This window comes from Tachypleus tridentatus, chromosome 7 (genome assembly GCF_004210375.1).
Source record: "Tachypleus tridentatus isolate NWPU-2018 chromosome 7, ASM421037v1, whole genome shotgun sequence".
NCBI lineage: Eukaryota > Metazoa > Arthropoda > Merostomata > Xiphosura > Limulidae > Tachypleus > Tachypleus tridentatus.
The window spans coordinates 62,137,034-62,155,239 of NC_134831.1; the positions used below are offsets into that span (position 1 = coordinate 62,137,034).

General features: G+C 34.5%; 1 protein-coding gene across 14 annotated transcripts in view; it reads left to right on the top strand.

Moving 5' to 3' along the window:
- The window catches only part of LOC143255805 (uncharacterized), a 158,842-nt gene that overhangs the window by 82,570 nt on the left and 58,066 nt on the right, over positions 1-18,206 (top strand). For all 14 annotated transcript variants that reach the window (XM_076512057.1, XM_076512058.1, XM_076512063.1 and 11 more), the window contains 5 exons: positions 881-1,078; positions 2,787-2,885; positions 5,587-5,784; positions 6,205-6,303; positions 7,047-7,230. In XM_076512057.1, the coding sequence (XP_076368172.1) occupies positions 881-1,078; positions 2,787-2,885; positions 5,587-5,784; positions 6,205-6,303; positions 7,047-7,230 (778 nt within the window). The remainder of the gene's footprint in view (positions 1-880; positions 1,079-2,786; positions 2,886-5,586; positions 5,785-6,204; positions 6,304-7,046; positions 7,231-18,206) is intronic.

The following is an 18,206-nucleotide window of genomic DNA, read 5'->3' on the forward strand; positions in this document are numbered from 1 at the left end:
GAACTCTTAATGTTTATCTTCTGTCAAACATTATTGTACCTCTAGCTCTGGTGAAGTTGCAATGCTAAAACATTGGCTGAGATGAATAGCTATTTTACTGTTATGTGAAGAGTAAAGGTCAAACTTTCAGTGGGACTGCGTGTCCATAAAAAATGTGTTGTGGTTTGTGCTTGGGCTGTTATAATGTAACATTGTGAGAGTTCTACTTTGGAAGTTAAGAAAAATAATTTAGAAAGACTAAAAGTAATGTAAAGTTAATTCCTTGAAGGTGTTATATTGTGAGAAATAAAATAAATACATGATGAGATATTAACTGATTAAATATGCTTTTAGTTTCATAAATTTAGCGTTCAAATAATTGTTTTTTAAGTAACTTTACAAATGTTTGTAAACAAACATAATCTTTATAGTGTGGTTTGTATTAACCATTCTATCAACAATAAATGTAATCTATAGATATCTTGGTTTACTCTTGAAATGTTAATTCATAAAATTCTTTTATGATAAATGTTTTGGTCCACAGAAAAAAAAAGACCATTTTACAGCCCTGAGTTTTAATAGTGTGAGAGTGTTTAATTTTTGTGAAAGAATTCTTAGTACTATAAAGTAAGCCTCTTTTTTGTTTTTAATAATTTTAGCATAAACTTGTTCAGTATATCTTGTTCATGTAGTTATACAAAATCTGGGGCTTTAACAAATTGTTTTTTACACTGTGAAGTTTCCTTAGTTAATTAATTTCATTTTTTTATTCATCTGTTGTTTTTATTCCAGGATAGGTCCCTCAAATTCCTTTGGCTTCTTTCCATGTCCAATTAATTCACCAGGTTGTTTCACTCTCATCTCATTTCATTTTTTTATTCATCTGTTGTTTTTATTCCAGAATGGTTTGACACCTCTTCATGTTGCAGTTCATTATGATTATGTGAACATGGCGCTATTGCTATTAGAAAAGGGGGCATCACCCCATTCCACAGCTAAAAATGGTTTTACCCCTCTTCATGTAGCAGCTAAAAAGAACCAAATGGATATTGCTACTACACTCTTGGAATATGGGGCAAAAGTTAATGTTGAATCTAAGGTAATAACTGTAACTTAATACAAAATAACTGAGAACTGTTAGATTACTAATGTGAAATGACTTGTCATTTTACTTTAAGAAATTTATGTTGATGATGAAATATTTCACAAAACTGCACTGGTTTTTGGTGTTCTGTACAGGTTATGCTGATGTCAGTGTTTCAATGTTCGGGCATCATTACAGAATAAAAGCAAGTAAAAGATATAACACTAAGTATTTTGTGGTTGGTTAAATGGATTTGTATAAATTAGTTAAACAGTTTTTTTAAAAATAAAACAAACATTGATAAGTTAAAAGGTATTAGTCATTAATGAGTATGATGAAAACAAAATTAATACATTAAATTTCAAGCAAGTAAATAACAATATTCCTTCATATTGAATTTGTAAAACTGACAAAGTTTTAACAAAGTAGTTGCTGCTAAAGAACAAAAAAAATTATAAATGTTGATAATAAGACTTGGTATGTGTTGAATTGTAGAACAAAGTTAACTGTTCATATTTAAGTATTTTAAAATTTATTAATTCATAAGTATTTAAAAAACTTAAGAATCATGAAGTTAATGTGGTATCAAAATGTTTATTTACAATTTTTGATATTGGAAGTTTTACCTGTTGTCCCACATGATGATCACTGATGTTTAAATAGAATTTAATGTGATAAACTACATTCATACCATCTAGACTGTGAAACTGTAACAATCAAGAATTAACATGTTTAGTGGCATCACCAAAGTTCATATAAGCAAATACACACATATTCGAATTACAGGCCCATAGAAGACAGTTGTACACAAAAGCTTGACAGACATATCAATTCAACACTGAATCATGGCAAGATAGAAACAATGAATTAAGACCTATACTAAATATCTTATACATTCTGACTCTTATGTTATCAAAATCAAGACAATCTTTGAAAGTTTCCAAAAGATAAACAAATCAATACCTCGTTTGACCAGCAGGTACATGATGAGTCCCTAATTCAAATTCCAAGCCTCCAGTGTCTATTGTAAGAAATTCCATATAGTTGTGACCATGCTAACCTCAGAGTGAACCTATTTATAGGTATTCTTATGTGCTTGGTTGACAATGATGGCATAATTATAACAAAACAAAACTGTGAAGGCATATAACATGTATGAAGGCAATATAACAAAACACTCAAATATACAGATGCATGCAATATCTCAAGGGTATATATCAATTTTCATATATTCGAGTACTGTGCGTGAGAGAACTAATTGTCTATGGGGATGAACATGTGTGTGATTTGGTTTCTGGATAGTTCCCAAATCAGGATCAAACTAGATTCATTTGAAAGAGCATAAAACTCAGATATTGTTAGGATTTAGGTTCGAAAAATGAAATTGTGCTAGCTGTGGCTACACAGTTTTTGATATTGGAAGTTTTATCCAGTTACATTATGTTGAATGATAGTAATAAGATATTGTTGTATCAAATTTGAGTAAGTAATACTATTATGTTGTGATACCAGTAAAATTGTAGTTATACGAGTACTCTACACACAAAGTTTATGTTATTTAAAAATAATTTTTGTTCAACTTCGTTGAAAGTTCTTTGGGTTTTGAAATTTTATCACAGAATTTTACTGTTTCTTGGAAACAATCTGAACTATCTCCTGATAATACATTTTTGTTAGACTGAGACAAACATTTTTTAAATAGTTTTTTTACACTTCTATTTAGGCTGGATTCATGCCTCTACACTTGGCAGCTCAGTGTGGTCATACAGACATGGTCACACTACTAATAGAACATCAAGCTAATGTCAATGCAGCAGCAAAGGTGATTCTGTACAACCTTTTTAAATGGAATTGTTCATTGATGAAATGTTTAAATATTTTGTATTCTAATGAATATCTTTCTTTTATATATTGTGATATTTAAATATATATATATATATATATATATATATATATATATATCTAGAAGTTAAAACTGGAAACTCTGAACTTTCAGAATTATTATTTTAACTAAGTCCATTGCAAATACTAAAATGGAGACAATAAAGCATCTGAGATTTTTAAAATTAATGATTTAGTTTATGTATGTATTGAAATTTTCATATTGTGAGTTTTTGTTTTTTTCTTCAAAATATCAAGTATATTGGTTAGAATAAATCTTTAAAATAGTTATATTTCTTCAGGGTGTTTCCTACATAGGAATTCAGAATTTTAAATCTGTAGTGTAATGTAGTATACTGAAATTGTTTCTGCTATTTCTCTTTTCACGTATTTTTAAGACCCTGTAACTTTTGGATTTAAAATAAAGAACCTCTTCTGGAAAGTGTATGTCAATTGTACGCTTCATCAAGTGGTGTATTTAGAGTGCATCGAAATGTTTTTTCTAGCTTGAGTCATATAGTTCACACAGTTGAGTATTTTTTATATACTTATGTGAAATGATTTAAGTTTTGTGGTGTTAGCTGTTTGTCTTGCAGTTTCTACATCACTATCTTTAGTACTAACACTTGACAGAATAGATAAGGTGTTCTTCAACTTCCTTATTTGAGAACTACTTTTTATTAATTAGATATAAGGATTATATGGTGAGCACAGTGCTTGTTCCATAAGGTTACTACTATGTACATGTTTAAGCAGAGTCAGGTGATTATTACAGAAACATATAGATTTTAGTGTGACAAAAAGTAATATCTTCAAATCAACTGTTCAGGGCTTGATGTAAGTGTACATGTTTGCAATGTAAGCCTGAATTTTTTGGTATTTATTTTTCTGCAAGTGGATGATTGCATGTGACACAAAATGGATGGAAATGTAAAACTGTAAAATTAAATTACTGAACTATTTTTAAGTTAGTAAAGGCTGATTCTTGTTCATTTAGGACCATCCTGTCTACTTATTATACACAGAAACATACTTCTATCTGATTTTTGTTCAACCAGGTTGTTGGTAGGTGAAGTAAAGAAAAAGTGTCACTGGTCATTATTCATTTCTTCATATTATATAGCTGCAAAACAGCAGGAAGAATAAATAAAGTTAATATTCTGAAAATTATTTAACCTCAAATTATAAGTTCAAGGGAGGTTCCCGTCGCACCAAGCATGCTCGCCCTTTCAGCCATGGGGGCATTATAGGGTGATGGCCAATCCCACTATTTGTTGGTAAAAGAGTAGCCCAAGAGTTGGTGGTGGGTGGTGATGACTAGCTATTTTTCCCTCTAGTCTTACACTGGTAAATTAGGGTTGGCTAACACAGATAGCCCTTGTGTAGCTTTGTGCAAAATTGAAAAAAAACCAACAACAACAGGGAGGGTCTAGTTCAATCTACACTTTAAACAACGTGTTATTAGGTTATACTAATTTTGGAGAGTTAAACTTCTCATAAGTAACTCTAAATACAAATTAATCAAAGAGAGATGAGCTGGATCTATATCATAGTGAAAAGTACCAACATACTGTTGGTATGAATGTTCTTTACAGTCACTATTAAAAAACTTATACACTGGATATGGTGAAGTGAAGAAAAAGTGTTAATAGCCACTATTTAGTTCTTCACATTTTATAGCCACAGAACAGCAGGTATAATAAATGGATGGGCAAGAGGCATCCATATACATTGAGAAAAAACAAGAGTGGTTCATCACAGGACCTGATAAAACTGTCAACAAATTATAAAAAGAACTTTATATTACAGCTAGCTATATTTTTGAATAAAATTATCTGTTAAGAGTGTTTGAAATATTGTATGTGATATGCCAAGAATTAACAATAGATCAGTTATTTTTGGTGAGTACTTTAATCTGAATAAAGTAATTTGTTTCAGGTGAAATAACTTTGCAATTATATAATCAGTTTAGCCAACTCATATCTTGCAAAGTAACACACAGAAACAAGGATATCTGTGAATGTTATTCCTAAACATTTGTTTAAGAAGAGTGAATAAATACAGAAGATAAAAATGATAATTTTGGATAGTACTTCAATTAGTGAATCCCCACCAGTAGATCAGTAGTACACTTTTGGGCTTGTGATACCAAAATTTAGATATTGATACCCATTATGGGTATAACACAGATATCCCATTTTGTAGCATTGTGCATAAGAACAAGCAAATAGACAATTAGTAAATAGTTTTGAACTAACAAACTCTCTAACTTGAAACATTTGAGTAGTAAGTAGCATGTAAAGAACAACCTTGTAACTGATGGGCAGGAAAAGGTGATAGGCGATGTTCTTGTCCAAGGCCAGTTACTTACACATTATTAAAAACTAAATATATGTTTCTTATTCCAATTTTTGACCTGATATTTACTTCTTATGCAAATCAACTTTTGTAGTAATTATATAGAAACTTTTACTAATAATTATACTACATTTTTTTAAACTTTAAGCAATGAGTTTTCAATGAACAATGTAAAACAAATTTCAAATGAGCTTAACGTTTTGGTAAGTAATTTTTTAAGAGATATTTGCAATTTTTACAAGTGAGTTTAAGAGTGAAGTTTGATTCCAGTTGTTTTGTTACAGAATGGACTAATGCCTCTCCATCTTTGTGCCCAAGAAGATCATGTTAAAGTGGCTGCTATTCTTGTTCGAAACGGAGCAGATATTGATCCTCAGACAAAGGCTGGGTATACTCCACTACATGTTGCCTCACACTTTGGTCAGGTGCACATGGTACAGTTCCTGTTACAACATTCTGCCATCATCAACTCAACCACAGCGGTATGTCTGAAGAGTTTTCTTTCTACAGCTATGTTCATACTCTATTAACCTTCAACATACTTCATTAACCTTCAACATGTAGCTACACTGCACTTCTTAGGCAGCACTTGGATGGAACAATTAGTTATTTTGATTTAAAACTATTAGAATTTATAATTAATTGTTAATATAAGTGATCAGAATGAAAGACAGACAATTGTAATTTGTAATGATGTCATCTATATGAGGTCAAAACTCTGGAGCATCTTGATCGTGGGTTGTACAGAGAACAGAGAAGAGTGAAGATAAGCCATTAAATCACTCTTTTAAGACAACTTTCTAAAGACTAACAACAAATACCATATATCCTTGATTGCAAATATCTAATATCAAGACTCAACGTTTTTAGAAAGGTGAAAACCTTTGTTTTCTTCTGCTCAGCATGGATATACTCCTCTCCATCAAGCAGCCCAGCAGGGACACACATTTATCATCACCCTGCTATTAGAACACAAGGCCTTACCCAATACTGTTACCAATGTAAGTTTCACAAATTATGTGATTTTTGTGTTACTGTAATTTAATGGTTTGGCAAGTGAAGTGTGAAAACGTTGAATTTAGTTAATGTCTGGTATGCATTAATGTACAAAACTGAATTATTGAACTTTTAGCTCTTATTAATTCCTGTTCTTAACTTAAAAAGGCTATCAAGTTAGTTACATGAGATATACTTTTACATAATTGTTGGTTAAGATGTATACACTTGTATTTGTAACGAACTTTTGTTTTATATCTTCTACAACGTTTCTGCATTAACTTCTTTACAATAATAATATGTTAGGTTTGTAATTAAATAATCTTGTTTTTTTCTTTGTTATTAACCAGAGTACACACTCACATGTACCATTTGCAGGTACAAGCCTTATGAAACATTTATTAACTTTTCTGCATTTACTGTGTATGGGAAAACTAGTTTAGCTATAAAATTCAGTACAGATGTAGCATTCAAAGAGTAATTTTTCCTTGAATTCTTGAGAAATTTCAAGATCTGAGATTTGATTAGTACACACATAATTTGCCCTAAATTTAACATTTTAAATCAAAAGTACTTAGTTATCCTTTATGATAGAGATTAGTTAGTATTTACTGATTATTTTGTAAAGAATTAAATGTGATTTGTTTATAAAAGTGAAATGATTTATATATTATTTAAACATAGTTTGAGAAAATTCAAGTAATGGAAACATCAATAATTTACTTCAAAATATATGATTTCCTTGAAGCTAGGACAAACACCTTTATCCATTGCCCAGCAATTAGGCTATGTTTCTGTGGTGGAAATTTTAAAAGCCATAACAGAACTTGATAATTTACCTATTATTACAATGGTAACTGAGGAAAAATATACAGTTGTCTCTCCAGAAATCATGCAGGAGGAGATAGTGAGTGACTCTGAAGATGAAGAAGGTAAGATACAAATTATACTTAAGTCGAGCTTAAATGATAAGATCTTTGAAACTAATAGATAAGTAAAACTTAATTTATATATATATATATATAAATGCACAGTTGTTAAAAGCTTGGTTAAATATCAGTATTTTTATTATTAAATTATCAAAAATATTAATTTTGTAGGGAATTTGAAGACTGTTATTTTTATACTTGACAATTATTTTTATTTGTTTAATGGTTGTAAAGTACTAATTGTTTATCTTCTTTGTAGTCTTTGACCTTTTAGTTATTATTGTTTAGACTGAAGACAGCGATGTTTTGTACATTTTCAAACTGTTATAATTCATATTGTAACAAACTAGCAGTTGGAGGCCCTATAACCTCTCAATTGATACCATCAGTGCAAGTATACTGACTGTATTACATCCATCTTGCTACTAGTTTAAAAGTTAGAAAATTATTTAAGAAGAAATTAAAATATATTATTCAAATGACATAAGATTTTGATATTGTCATGAATGATAATGTGGCTAATAAATAGAATTTTGTATATAAAACTATCACTTAACAACGGTGTGATATTCCAAGAATAAACCAAGCACACGTTTGCCTGACCTTTGCAACAACAGTGTGTGGAAGGATAAATTCTGATACGGTATTTACCTTCTAACATAAAATTAGCTATTCTCATTTAGTGCTGCTTATATGCAAACTTTTATTTGTACACATGTCACAAGCCTTCTGGTCTTCCATATTTGAATTAAAAGATTCAAATCGTCATTTCTTGTTTAGGACATGTGCACTTGGATGTGCTTCTCAACTGCTTAACAATTCACTTTGAATTTAAGTTTCCTCACAAAGTGATTTTTTTTAGAAATTTATTTAGTTTTCATTCAGACAGTTGCTTCACTTTAAAATTCTATCAGTTGGTTCCATTTGCATTGTTCGTTTTCACCACTTGAATTTGATGAACTCTTCTGCACTATGAATTCCAAAGTTTGGGGATCACACCGGAGACTAGAGTTCTTTCTCAGGCCTTAGGTGCAGGCAGCCCAACGGTAGATATTTCTTTCTTTATCTGCTAGGAGATCAAACATTGCTTGAGCCAGTTTTTGTCTCCAGAAATCACCCCACTTCCTCCCAAACAGGCATAGCCTGTTAAAAATAACAATGATGTCAGTTGTTTGTTTTATCTTCTGTTTTTGCTGTACCTTTCCATTCCCTGTGTGAGGAATCAATTAGACCTAATTTGGTCTTTTTGGATTTTGTTTCTTGGGTATGTGACATTTTATCTCTTCCTGCTATTTCTTATGGGCCACATCCACCATCCCCTTATATTTGGGTTCATGCTGATCAATTTGCCTCACAATTAAGCAATGGGATTAACATGCTCTGCCCTTACAGGCTTCAGATAGTTTTTCATACCATCATGCTGACTCTTACTTTTTAGCCAACAGTTGCTAGATTCCATATTCCTGTTTAGGGAGCAACTCGTGAATCTCCTGTCAGTCTGAGTTATGTCCAGTATCTTGTCTGCATAAACTCTTTTGCAGTATCTTTTTTCTCTACACTACCTTTCTCAGATCTCCACAGAAATCCTGAAGTGTTTTCTAGGAATACCCTTTCTTTCTTCCACACTAGGCTATTTGTCTTCTTTGTCTCTGACTTTGTATACATGGTATCACTGGTGTTGTGACTTTCCAGGTTGTGATGTGATGATTTTGGCTTTGAGCACTTTTACCATTGAATTATTTTCAGGATTTATTTATGGCTCCATTTCTGTCGCAGTATGTTTTTGACACGATTTACCTATGTTATTGCACATTTGTGTCAGTTGTAGCCATATGACACTTATTACTATTTTACATATTTTCCCTTCCCAACCCTTACCTACCCCTTATTCTCAGGGTGTCTCTTCTCACCATTTTTTTAAAGATGCACCTCACGTTTTCTGCAGTGAATATCTAATGGATCACTTGGTTCTTCAGGTTTTATCAGAAGGATTTGTTACCCCATTTCTATCCCCACCTCTCATATCTTCATTCTCCATTTTTCTCCCTCCTTTTTGGGATCCAGTAACCAGTCAGTGTTTGCCAGAAGTGGTTCGAGAATTGATATCTTAGCAGGCCATCACACTGTTCTCCATCTTTCAGCAGGTTTTCTTATTATCAAATTTTTTATTGTTTCCATGAAACTGGGAACTAGAGGTTAACCATAGAGTATTTTCTAACCCTGAGTGGGGCATTTCCTTCAGGTTTATAGATGTTGCAAGTACCTGGTTTCATGCTTATCTTCTGTTTATCCATCTCTGGGTAGTTTATTAATTTCAAGTCTTACTATTTAGATTTGTTTCAACTTCTTATGTTTTATTTTATGAAGTAAAGGCATTTGCTCAACATATTCATGCTCTAGGGTAGACTTTTCACTGTCACATAGATGACTGGATTCTTCTGACTCATTCGAAACCTAAGTTGGCCAGCTACACGCAGCTGCTTAAGTAGGCTGGTTAAGCAAACTGGAGATGTCCTTCCTTAGATCTACTGAATTTCTTGTTCAGTTGAGAGTATTTTTTTACAATCATATTAGTTGAACCCAGCCTTCTTCTTTAAGACTTTATTTTATAGAATTATCAGTTACTCACACCCTCTTGGTTCCATCACTTACTGTTTAGGAGGTTCAAGCATCTGTGATCATTCCTCAGATTTTAGTGTGATTCAAACTGATAAGTTTCTATTCATACTTTCTTTTCTTTTCAGGAGCCTTCTCTTCATTCATCATTATATGGATCTAGCTCTGTGGCAAGTGATGCCTAATCAGGTATTCTTTATCTTGAAATCTACAGATGAAGTGGTTCACAAGATTGCTTGCAGGTGAATAACCTTGTGATATTTTGTTTTTATAAACATGTGTGCCCCAGACCATATTGCAGAAGGAGATAGCTGCCCATCCCTGCCATACCTGTAGTGAATAACCTGGTATGGTATATTTATAAAAATAGGGTTTTATAGTCACCCACTGCCCTGTATCAAGTTATGAACTTTCAATTTGAATAGTAATGAGGGTTAATGCAGAGCAATTCACATCACAGTTGGTTATGGTTTCTAGCATGACTCACCATTCATGGTCTTCAGGTGAGTTTGCATTAGATTACAATCAGGCTGACTGTTTGTTTCTCGACTCTCATTAGTTAGTGTCAGATCGATTTTACCTGGCTGGAGGACAGTTCCTGATATTCCTGTGCATTTAATCCATGCACAGTTTTTAAGTCTCTTGTTTGTACTTCTCTTCCATAGTAGTTATTTCCTATCCATCTCCTTTCTGAAGTGATCCACTGAGACTGTGACAGTTTCTCAAGGAAAAGACTCTCCCATATTATCTCCATGTTGATTAGATTGTTGTATTTGGCTCCTGCTTTACACGTGCCATTTCTCTGTTGTGGGCTGATCTGAATAGAGATGCAGTCTTGTTCAAAGTTCATTTGCTGCTCCTTATCTCAAGGATTTACATATGACCACTTTTTTTTGTAGAATGTTTTAAATCATGTAAGTTGTGTATCAAAACTCTGCCCTTTCCCCCTTGTTAGCACATTTGTCACAGTCTGAGCATGATTAGCTCATCTTCATGTTTTCTATCCTAGTCTGTCTCAGTCTTTACATGTTCCTCCTTCCAGGGGTTTGTTTTATTATTATTTGACATAGATGGATACATCATCAACAGCACTGTTGACTACCAAGTGGGTTCTGGCCCAGTTAATGTGTTCCATTTGGCAATCTTTTATCACAGATCTGTGAATTCTTGGGTTTTATCAGAAGAAACTGCCCTCCAATTTCTTTTTCCTCTCCTTTGTCTCAGATCTACCATCACCTGGCATCTGTCAGAGTCTGTAAAAGACCTTCTGTCTCAAAAGACTAAGGACCTGTTCATCATCTTTCTTCAAGCTTTTTGTTGTTTCCAAAAAATGGAGACTGGTGGCATATAATCGATTTATCTTGCCTCAGTCAATTTCTCAATATACCCTGTTTCATCATGAAGTCATTTCTCACCCTCAGGTGGGCCTCTACTCCAAGTTTATGGATGGCCGATGTGGACATCACAACTGCTTGTTTGCATATCATGATATTTTGTAAGTCATGACTATTTTTGGAGGGAGGTTTATCAGTTTTGTGCACTACTCTTTGAGCTTGCTTTGCCTTTTATGTTTTTGTTGGATGGTTATGATATTTTCTTGCCACTTGCATCCTCTTGGGTTGTGTTTTCTTTATTAAATTGACAACTGGTTACTGTTAGCTCATTCTGAACATGAGTTTACTCATCACACTCAACAGGTGCTCCTGGAGGTAGTTTGAGTGGACTGGTTAATCAAGATTGAGAAGTCATTTCAGCAACTTACTCAATATCTTGTCCATTCTTTTTAAATAGCCACCTCAGTTAGGCCTATCCTTCTCCTCTTCTACTTTGTTCAATGGAGCTTTCAGTTCTTCACTCCTTTACTGCTCTCTTTTTACAGTTCACGAGGTTCTGTACTTTTTGAGATGTGAAATTCCAGGGCAGCCCTTATCCCCTTATGCCGAGCATATATGTAGGGTTTTCATGATCAGTGGAATCTCATGAGGGATCTTTTGATGGTTTTTATTCCCCATCCTTTTACCCTGGCCAACAATCTATATTGGTGATGGTACAAGACTTACACATCAGTAGGTATCAAACTTCTTCCTTTTCATCTATATTTACACATTTTCATGAATGCTTCCCTTCAGGGTTGGGAGCATGGGTCAGTCAACAGGGAGCTTCAGATCTTAGAATCTGTTTCATCTGATTGTTTCCTTTAGATGCTTTTGAAGAATGCTTCTTTCTCATCATGCCATTGGCCCCTCCATCTTTTCAATATAGGATTCTAGAAGTTATGTTCCTGTACTAAAAATGTATTTCCAATAGGTATTTACCTTCTCACAGTTCCAACTCTTCTTCTTCACTTAGTGCTCCCATCTTCTCTCAAAACTCGAAATAATAGTTTGGTTTAATTGAATAGAGGGAGTCACATGCATAATTAAAATATGTGACACTTATTGATGGAGGATTGTTGCATGAAGATTTGCATGAGAGAAGTATTGAAATCAGTCAGTTCCAGTTACAGGGAGATAAAAGGTTTGTGGTATGCATAAAAGTGTGTTTTGCATATAGAGGGCAGCATTGAATGACAGTAGCTATTTATGTAGGACATAAGTAATTATTAGAAATATATTTTTCAGTTTAGGAAAATAATCATTTTTCACTTGCTTCAACTTTTTATTTTTCACTTAATTGTTCTCGGTGATGTCTGTCACATGATGCTCTCCATTATGTCAATGCACCTTCTACTTTGGTACTGTATATTGTAAACACCAAATTCAGACAACATAATCACTTTTTCTCAACAAAACATTTACTAATAAGATTTTCTGTACTATAATTGTTGGAGTAACATTGATCATTCTTTGTGTTACTTAATTGATGTTTGGGAAAATACACCAGAAAACACTGTTTGGCAAGTCACATATTTGATATCTAGCATTGCTCAACTATTTCATTGTGTGTGGGGGAGTCATTCTCAGTTTAGATTATCAGTGATCTACTTAGTAGTGAGATGGAGACATATGTTCAGTTTGGTGGGGTTCCTTCAGGGAGCTCTTAGACTGTAATTGATGACAATCCTGGACATTTAGGAGAGAATTTAGATTAACTTTTCCTGTGCTTTCCTTTATTCTGTTGGCTTCTCAGGAGGCTACTTTAGGATCATCTGCCTGAGCCTCCTTTTCTTCAATTTGTTTATCAAGTGTGTGTGGTGTTTCTAGTTTATCCTTAGATATTTTTAAGTATGCAAAATAATTTAGTTCTACCTCTGCCCACTGATATTATGGCTCATGCAGGGATGTTTACTGCTAAGTTATGTGAAGAAACAGCTATGACTTGTCTGCCATTGTTATCTGAACTATGTGATTTAGCTTACAACAACTGCCAGGTGGAAGCATATTCCAAATCTTAAAGAATACATTTGCTCCTGGAAATTTGGGGCTTTAGAACTGAATCTGTATTCGACCTGAACAGTTCACAATTTTCTAGGATTCATCTCACCCAATATACAGTACTGATTATTTATTATCTCTCTAAACCTTGTTGAACTACTGTCAGGATTATCTCATCAACTGATGAAGAATTGGGATCATTGTTATATTGCACATTGCTTTGATTGTCAAATTATTCTATATTAACATCTGTTGTTATTGTTGGAAACTCATCTTTTCTTGGCTCCTACAGGTACCCACAGAATATTATCTCTATATCAAAGGGTTTTGCCACTTAGTAGGAAAACCACCAGTGATGCCGGCTGCTATTATATGTCATTGTAATCTGTAGAGTTTGGCTTCAATAATTCCTTTTGTCTGATATATGTCCAGTTGCTTTCTGTTTGTGAGACTTTCATTTGGCCCCTATTTAAGACATTCTGTTTTTGCAATGTGCAGACAAGACTGTCTTATTTTTTCCTTTACAAGCTTGTGCTGTCTTGTTCCATAGTTCTGTTGGTTCTATCTTTCTGTGTTCCTGTAGTGAGTTGTCAGATTGCCAGGTAACTCATTCACCTTAGACTTCTGGGTTCCTTGGATTATAATAGAAGGACTCTTTCTTTGATTTTTTTTTCTCCTTTATCTTCATAACCCATTTTATTCTCTAGTTCTACCTTTTCCCATTTCATGCCAGCATCTCTCAGAGGGGATTTATGATCTTTTCCCACAAGAATGCAATCAAACAAGTATTTTACACCTCTGAAACTTTATTAGTAGTTGACCAAGGTTTGTCATCCTGTCATTGATCTACTCAACCTCATCATCCAGCAGTTCACTGTGGAGTTTTTACTCACATTTAGTTGGTTGTTCACTCCCGCCTTTTTCATGACCAAGGTCAATGTTCTGGATTCTTGCATTCATATTCTCATTTCTTCTGCATCCAGACACACTTTCAGCTTGTTCTTGGGGGCCGAGTGTTTCAGTTCTCTATTCTACTTTTCAGTCTGGAATTGACATACATCTTCTGTCATGTTCTCAGAGCCTTTGGTCATCTTCTTTTCTCTCAGGGTTTGCTGCTGCATTATTATGTGGACGATTGGCTCATTTTAGCTCCTTCACAACAAGTCTCTTACAATCATACACATTTCCTCTTAAGGGAAGCAGCTTCTATGTGGCCTGCCAAGCTGAAGAAGTTCTATCTTACATGATGCAGTATCTTATCTATTTGGAGATGTTATAAGGTAGATGAACTTGGCAGGGCATGACTTTCCTCTCTTTGTTTGAAGTTAATGTAACTCTTGGCTTTCAAAGCCAAGTTCCTTTCTTTTCTGCCTGCATGCAAGGTTCTATCTCTTTTTGAGGACCTTGGATCATGCTCACATGCACTGTTTTCAGTGGGTATTACATGATTACTAGAATCTCATTTGGGATCCCTTCGATTTTACCATCCTCTCTCACTACAAATCAACTTTACCTAGTGGTTTGACAGAGACAACACTTCAGGTGGCATTCTTCTGCTTTCTCAACAACCCTGATTTGAAAATTTTTACTGATGCTTCTCTTACATGTTGGAGAACATATTTAGATTCTCACGAGCTCATCACTCAGTGAATGGTTGTCAAATGTTCCCTCTTCTTCGTGATATTGAGGTGAAGATATCTGGGACCCTTCCTACGACAGACTGGAAGACAAATGCTCAAATAGAATCTGACATGCCTTAGCTACTTTATGCTGTTTGCATGTTGTTGTCACAATTTAGCAACATACATCTTTCCAGTGGGTGAAAAGTATACCTTCAATAGATGAAGTGAGATCTTTCGTGGTGCCACACTGTACTTCAGGTTATTACACTTCATGAGTTCTCTTTGGGCACTTCTTAAGAATGCCTATCTTGGCAACTATTGCACCAGCCTCTCCACTGTATGAACGTAGGATTCTAATGAAGGTAAAGCATTGTATGAAAGTTAATGCTTTTCTACACTTAAAATGTATTTCTGATGTGGTACTTACCTTCACTCACAATAATAGCTATTCTCATTCAATACTGCTCTCTATGTGTGAACTCTTTCTTTATGCATGTCATGAGCCTTGCTTTCTTCTAATTCGAATTAGTATATTATAATGTCTATCTCATGCAATTCATCATGCATCATCCTTCAAATAATAGTAACATAACATGTGATTTTCTCACACTCCTCTTCTGAACTTCTCATTAAGCAGCATTCAAGTTTATAAATGCTTTTTATTTATTTATTGACTTTGCTTTTCTCATGAAATGGTTTGTTTTAAACTCCATTTAATTTTTTTTTTCAACCAGATTCAATTTCTGTATTTATCTGTTAATTCATATCACTCTATTTCTGCACTCAAGTTTTGGGAAACTTTTCTGTGCAATGTATTCTTAACTGCACTTTACCACTTCAGGAGTTAAAACAGTGACTAGCATTTTTTGCAGGCCTCAATGGCAGGTGACCTGATGATAGATTTATCTGCTGATGTGCAATTGGAGGTCAACTGTTACAGGGTCCAAACTTTCTCCCACGACATTGCTACAACTCCTGTTGAAACTACTGAGCTGTTTTTTCTGGGTGACAAGAACTTCGTTCATCTTTTTGTGTCCCTAACCTTGGGTTCTCAGTGACCTGTCTTCTTGGAGTTTCTTTCTCAGGTTTTATGTTGTTTTATTTCTGTCACCTATTTCTTTTTTCACCTAATCCTTCATTTTACATGTCCTATTTTCCCATGCTTGGGTTTACCTCCCTCCTTGATATTTAGGTTGTTACTGTTCTGTTAACCTTGCATTTCTGTGAGGAAATGAATATTTCATATCCCCAAGACCTTCTGATAATTTTGCTCTTTTTTACAATTCGGTTTTTACGTCTTTGGGGGCAGATCCCAAATATTCTGTTAGTTTTACACATACCATTCTCTGGTATCTTTCTTCCCTATATCAGCTCACAGATGATCTCCACAGATATCCTGAGAGATTTTTGCAGATATCTTTCACTTTCTGCCCTCCATTTTCACCCATACTTTGTTCTCAACCCAGCGTTTTTTGTTGTTGTTGAGACCTTCAAGATAAGGACTCAGTTTTGCCTAGGGTCATTTTACCATCCATTTATATCTGGGTCTTACATCTTTCTCCTTTTTGGAGGATTCATGTATTTGTTCCAGTTTCTGATAATATTGAGCAGTGAGTGATGTCAGCTTGATAACTGTCTACCCTTACAACTTTTGTAACCTGTTTGTCTTTGTTGGATCTTCATATGCTACCTGCCTCTTCCAACTTTTCCTCATTTATGTAATTTTATGTACTACTGTTTTTTTTTTTTTTCCATGGAGTACCACCTTTCTCCATTGGTACCAGTGATTACCATGAGGGTTCAGGTCCTATGGGAACTCAAATGTTGGTGTTTCTACTTTCTTAGCTTCTTTTTGCTGACGATCAATGGGTGCTAAGGGTACTTACAGAAAGTTTCATTATTCAATTTTTCTCCTTCCCATTTCTCATTTATCATCTCAACTACTTCATTGTGCTTTCCAATTTCACCATGGAGCCTTTTTATTACCCTGAGATGGGTAATTTCTCCAAGTGCTAGGTACTAATAATGGATGTCTTGACTGCCTTCCTCTATATCCAATTAACACTTTGGTTTCAACTTTCTCTTTAGATTTGTCCATGTCTGGGTGGTTCACCTATTTTGAGCATTCCTTTCAGATTTGTTTTGGCTTCCTAAGTGTTTTGTTGCTTCATACGAGTTGTGATTCCATTACTACATAGATATATGGCTCCTTTTATTTCATTTCAAGCAGAATTCAACCATGCACACTCACCACCTTCTTTCTTTGGCAGCTGGTTGTTTGTATTAAAGAGTTCCTAAATTTGACCTACCCAATATAGGAATTTGGGAGTCTTCTTTGACACCAATATAAATCACAGTGTCTTCTCCTTTACATCTGTGTTCCATGGACCTTTTAATTGATCATGCTTTCTTAGCTCAGTCACTTATTGCTCACGATAGCATCTTGCATGGGATTCTCTTATGCCACCATTTACCCTCCTTCTTCCTCAGAGACAATCTGCAGTGATGGCTGGACTAAGCCCATAAGCCAGCATGCCTCTTCCTACCCTGCTTCTATTACAAGTCTGCTCACAGACACTTCCCTTGAGGATTGGAGGGCTTGGATCAGTCACCATGAATCTTCAGGCTGTTGGTCTGCAAATGAAATTGTCTTGCTTATTGATTTTCTTGACCTTCTTACATTTTATCAGCACTGTATTACTTCTTTTCTCTGCCATTGCTGTCTAGTGGTGGTTCTTACAGACAGCTCTCTGGTAGTGGTTCTGATCAACTACAAAAGGGGAGCCTGGTCCAGAGATCTTTGTTTATGGACTTTGGAGCTTCTGCACTTGGCCCATACACATTACATTCATTTTATCTTTTGTCGTGCTTTTGGTAGTTTTCATCCATTTACAAATTGTAGATCACCTTTCATGCCTGGGCCAAATGGAGAGATAATTTGATCCACTCATTCTTAGGAACCTTTGTCTTTAAGGGACTTATCCCCAGTGGATATTTTTGCCATAGATCTTAATGCATGGTTGCATCTTTTTGGTTACTTGTACCTCATCCACAGTCTGACTGTCAATGCCTTCAGCCTGTAGTGGTCTTACATGTACTTTTTTGTTTTTTTCCCCCATCTGATTACTTCAATGAACAGTTTCTTTAGTACACTTCTCTCCTTGTTGGGTCCTTCTGATTACACTCCATTGGCCAGCACAACATTAGTTTCTGAGGCTCCAGTATTTACTCTTCTTAATACCTGTCTCTCTTCCTCTGTTTCCTTCCCTTCTGTGTCAACCTTAATTCCTTACTCTACATCTCAATCTCCCTGCTATACATCTTCATTCCTGGTTTTTATTTGACCCTTTGAAAGAGTATTCAGCTA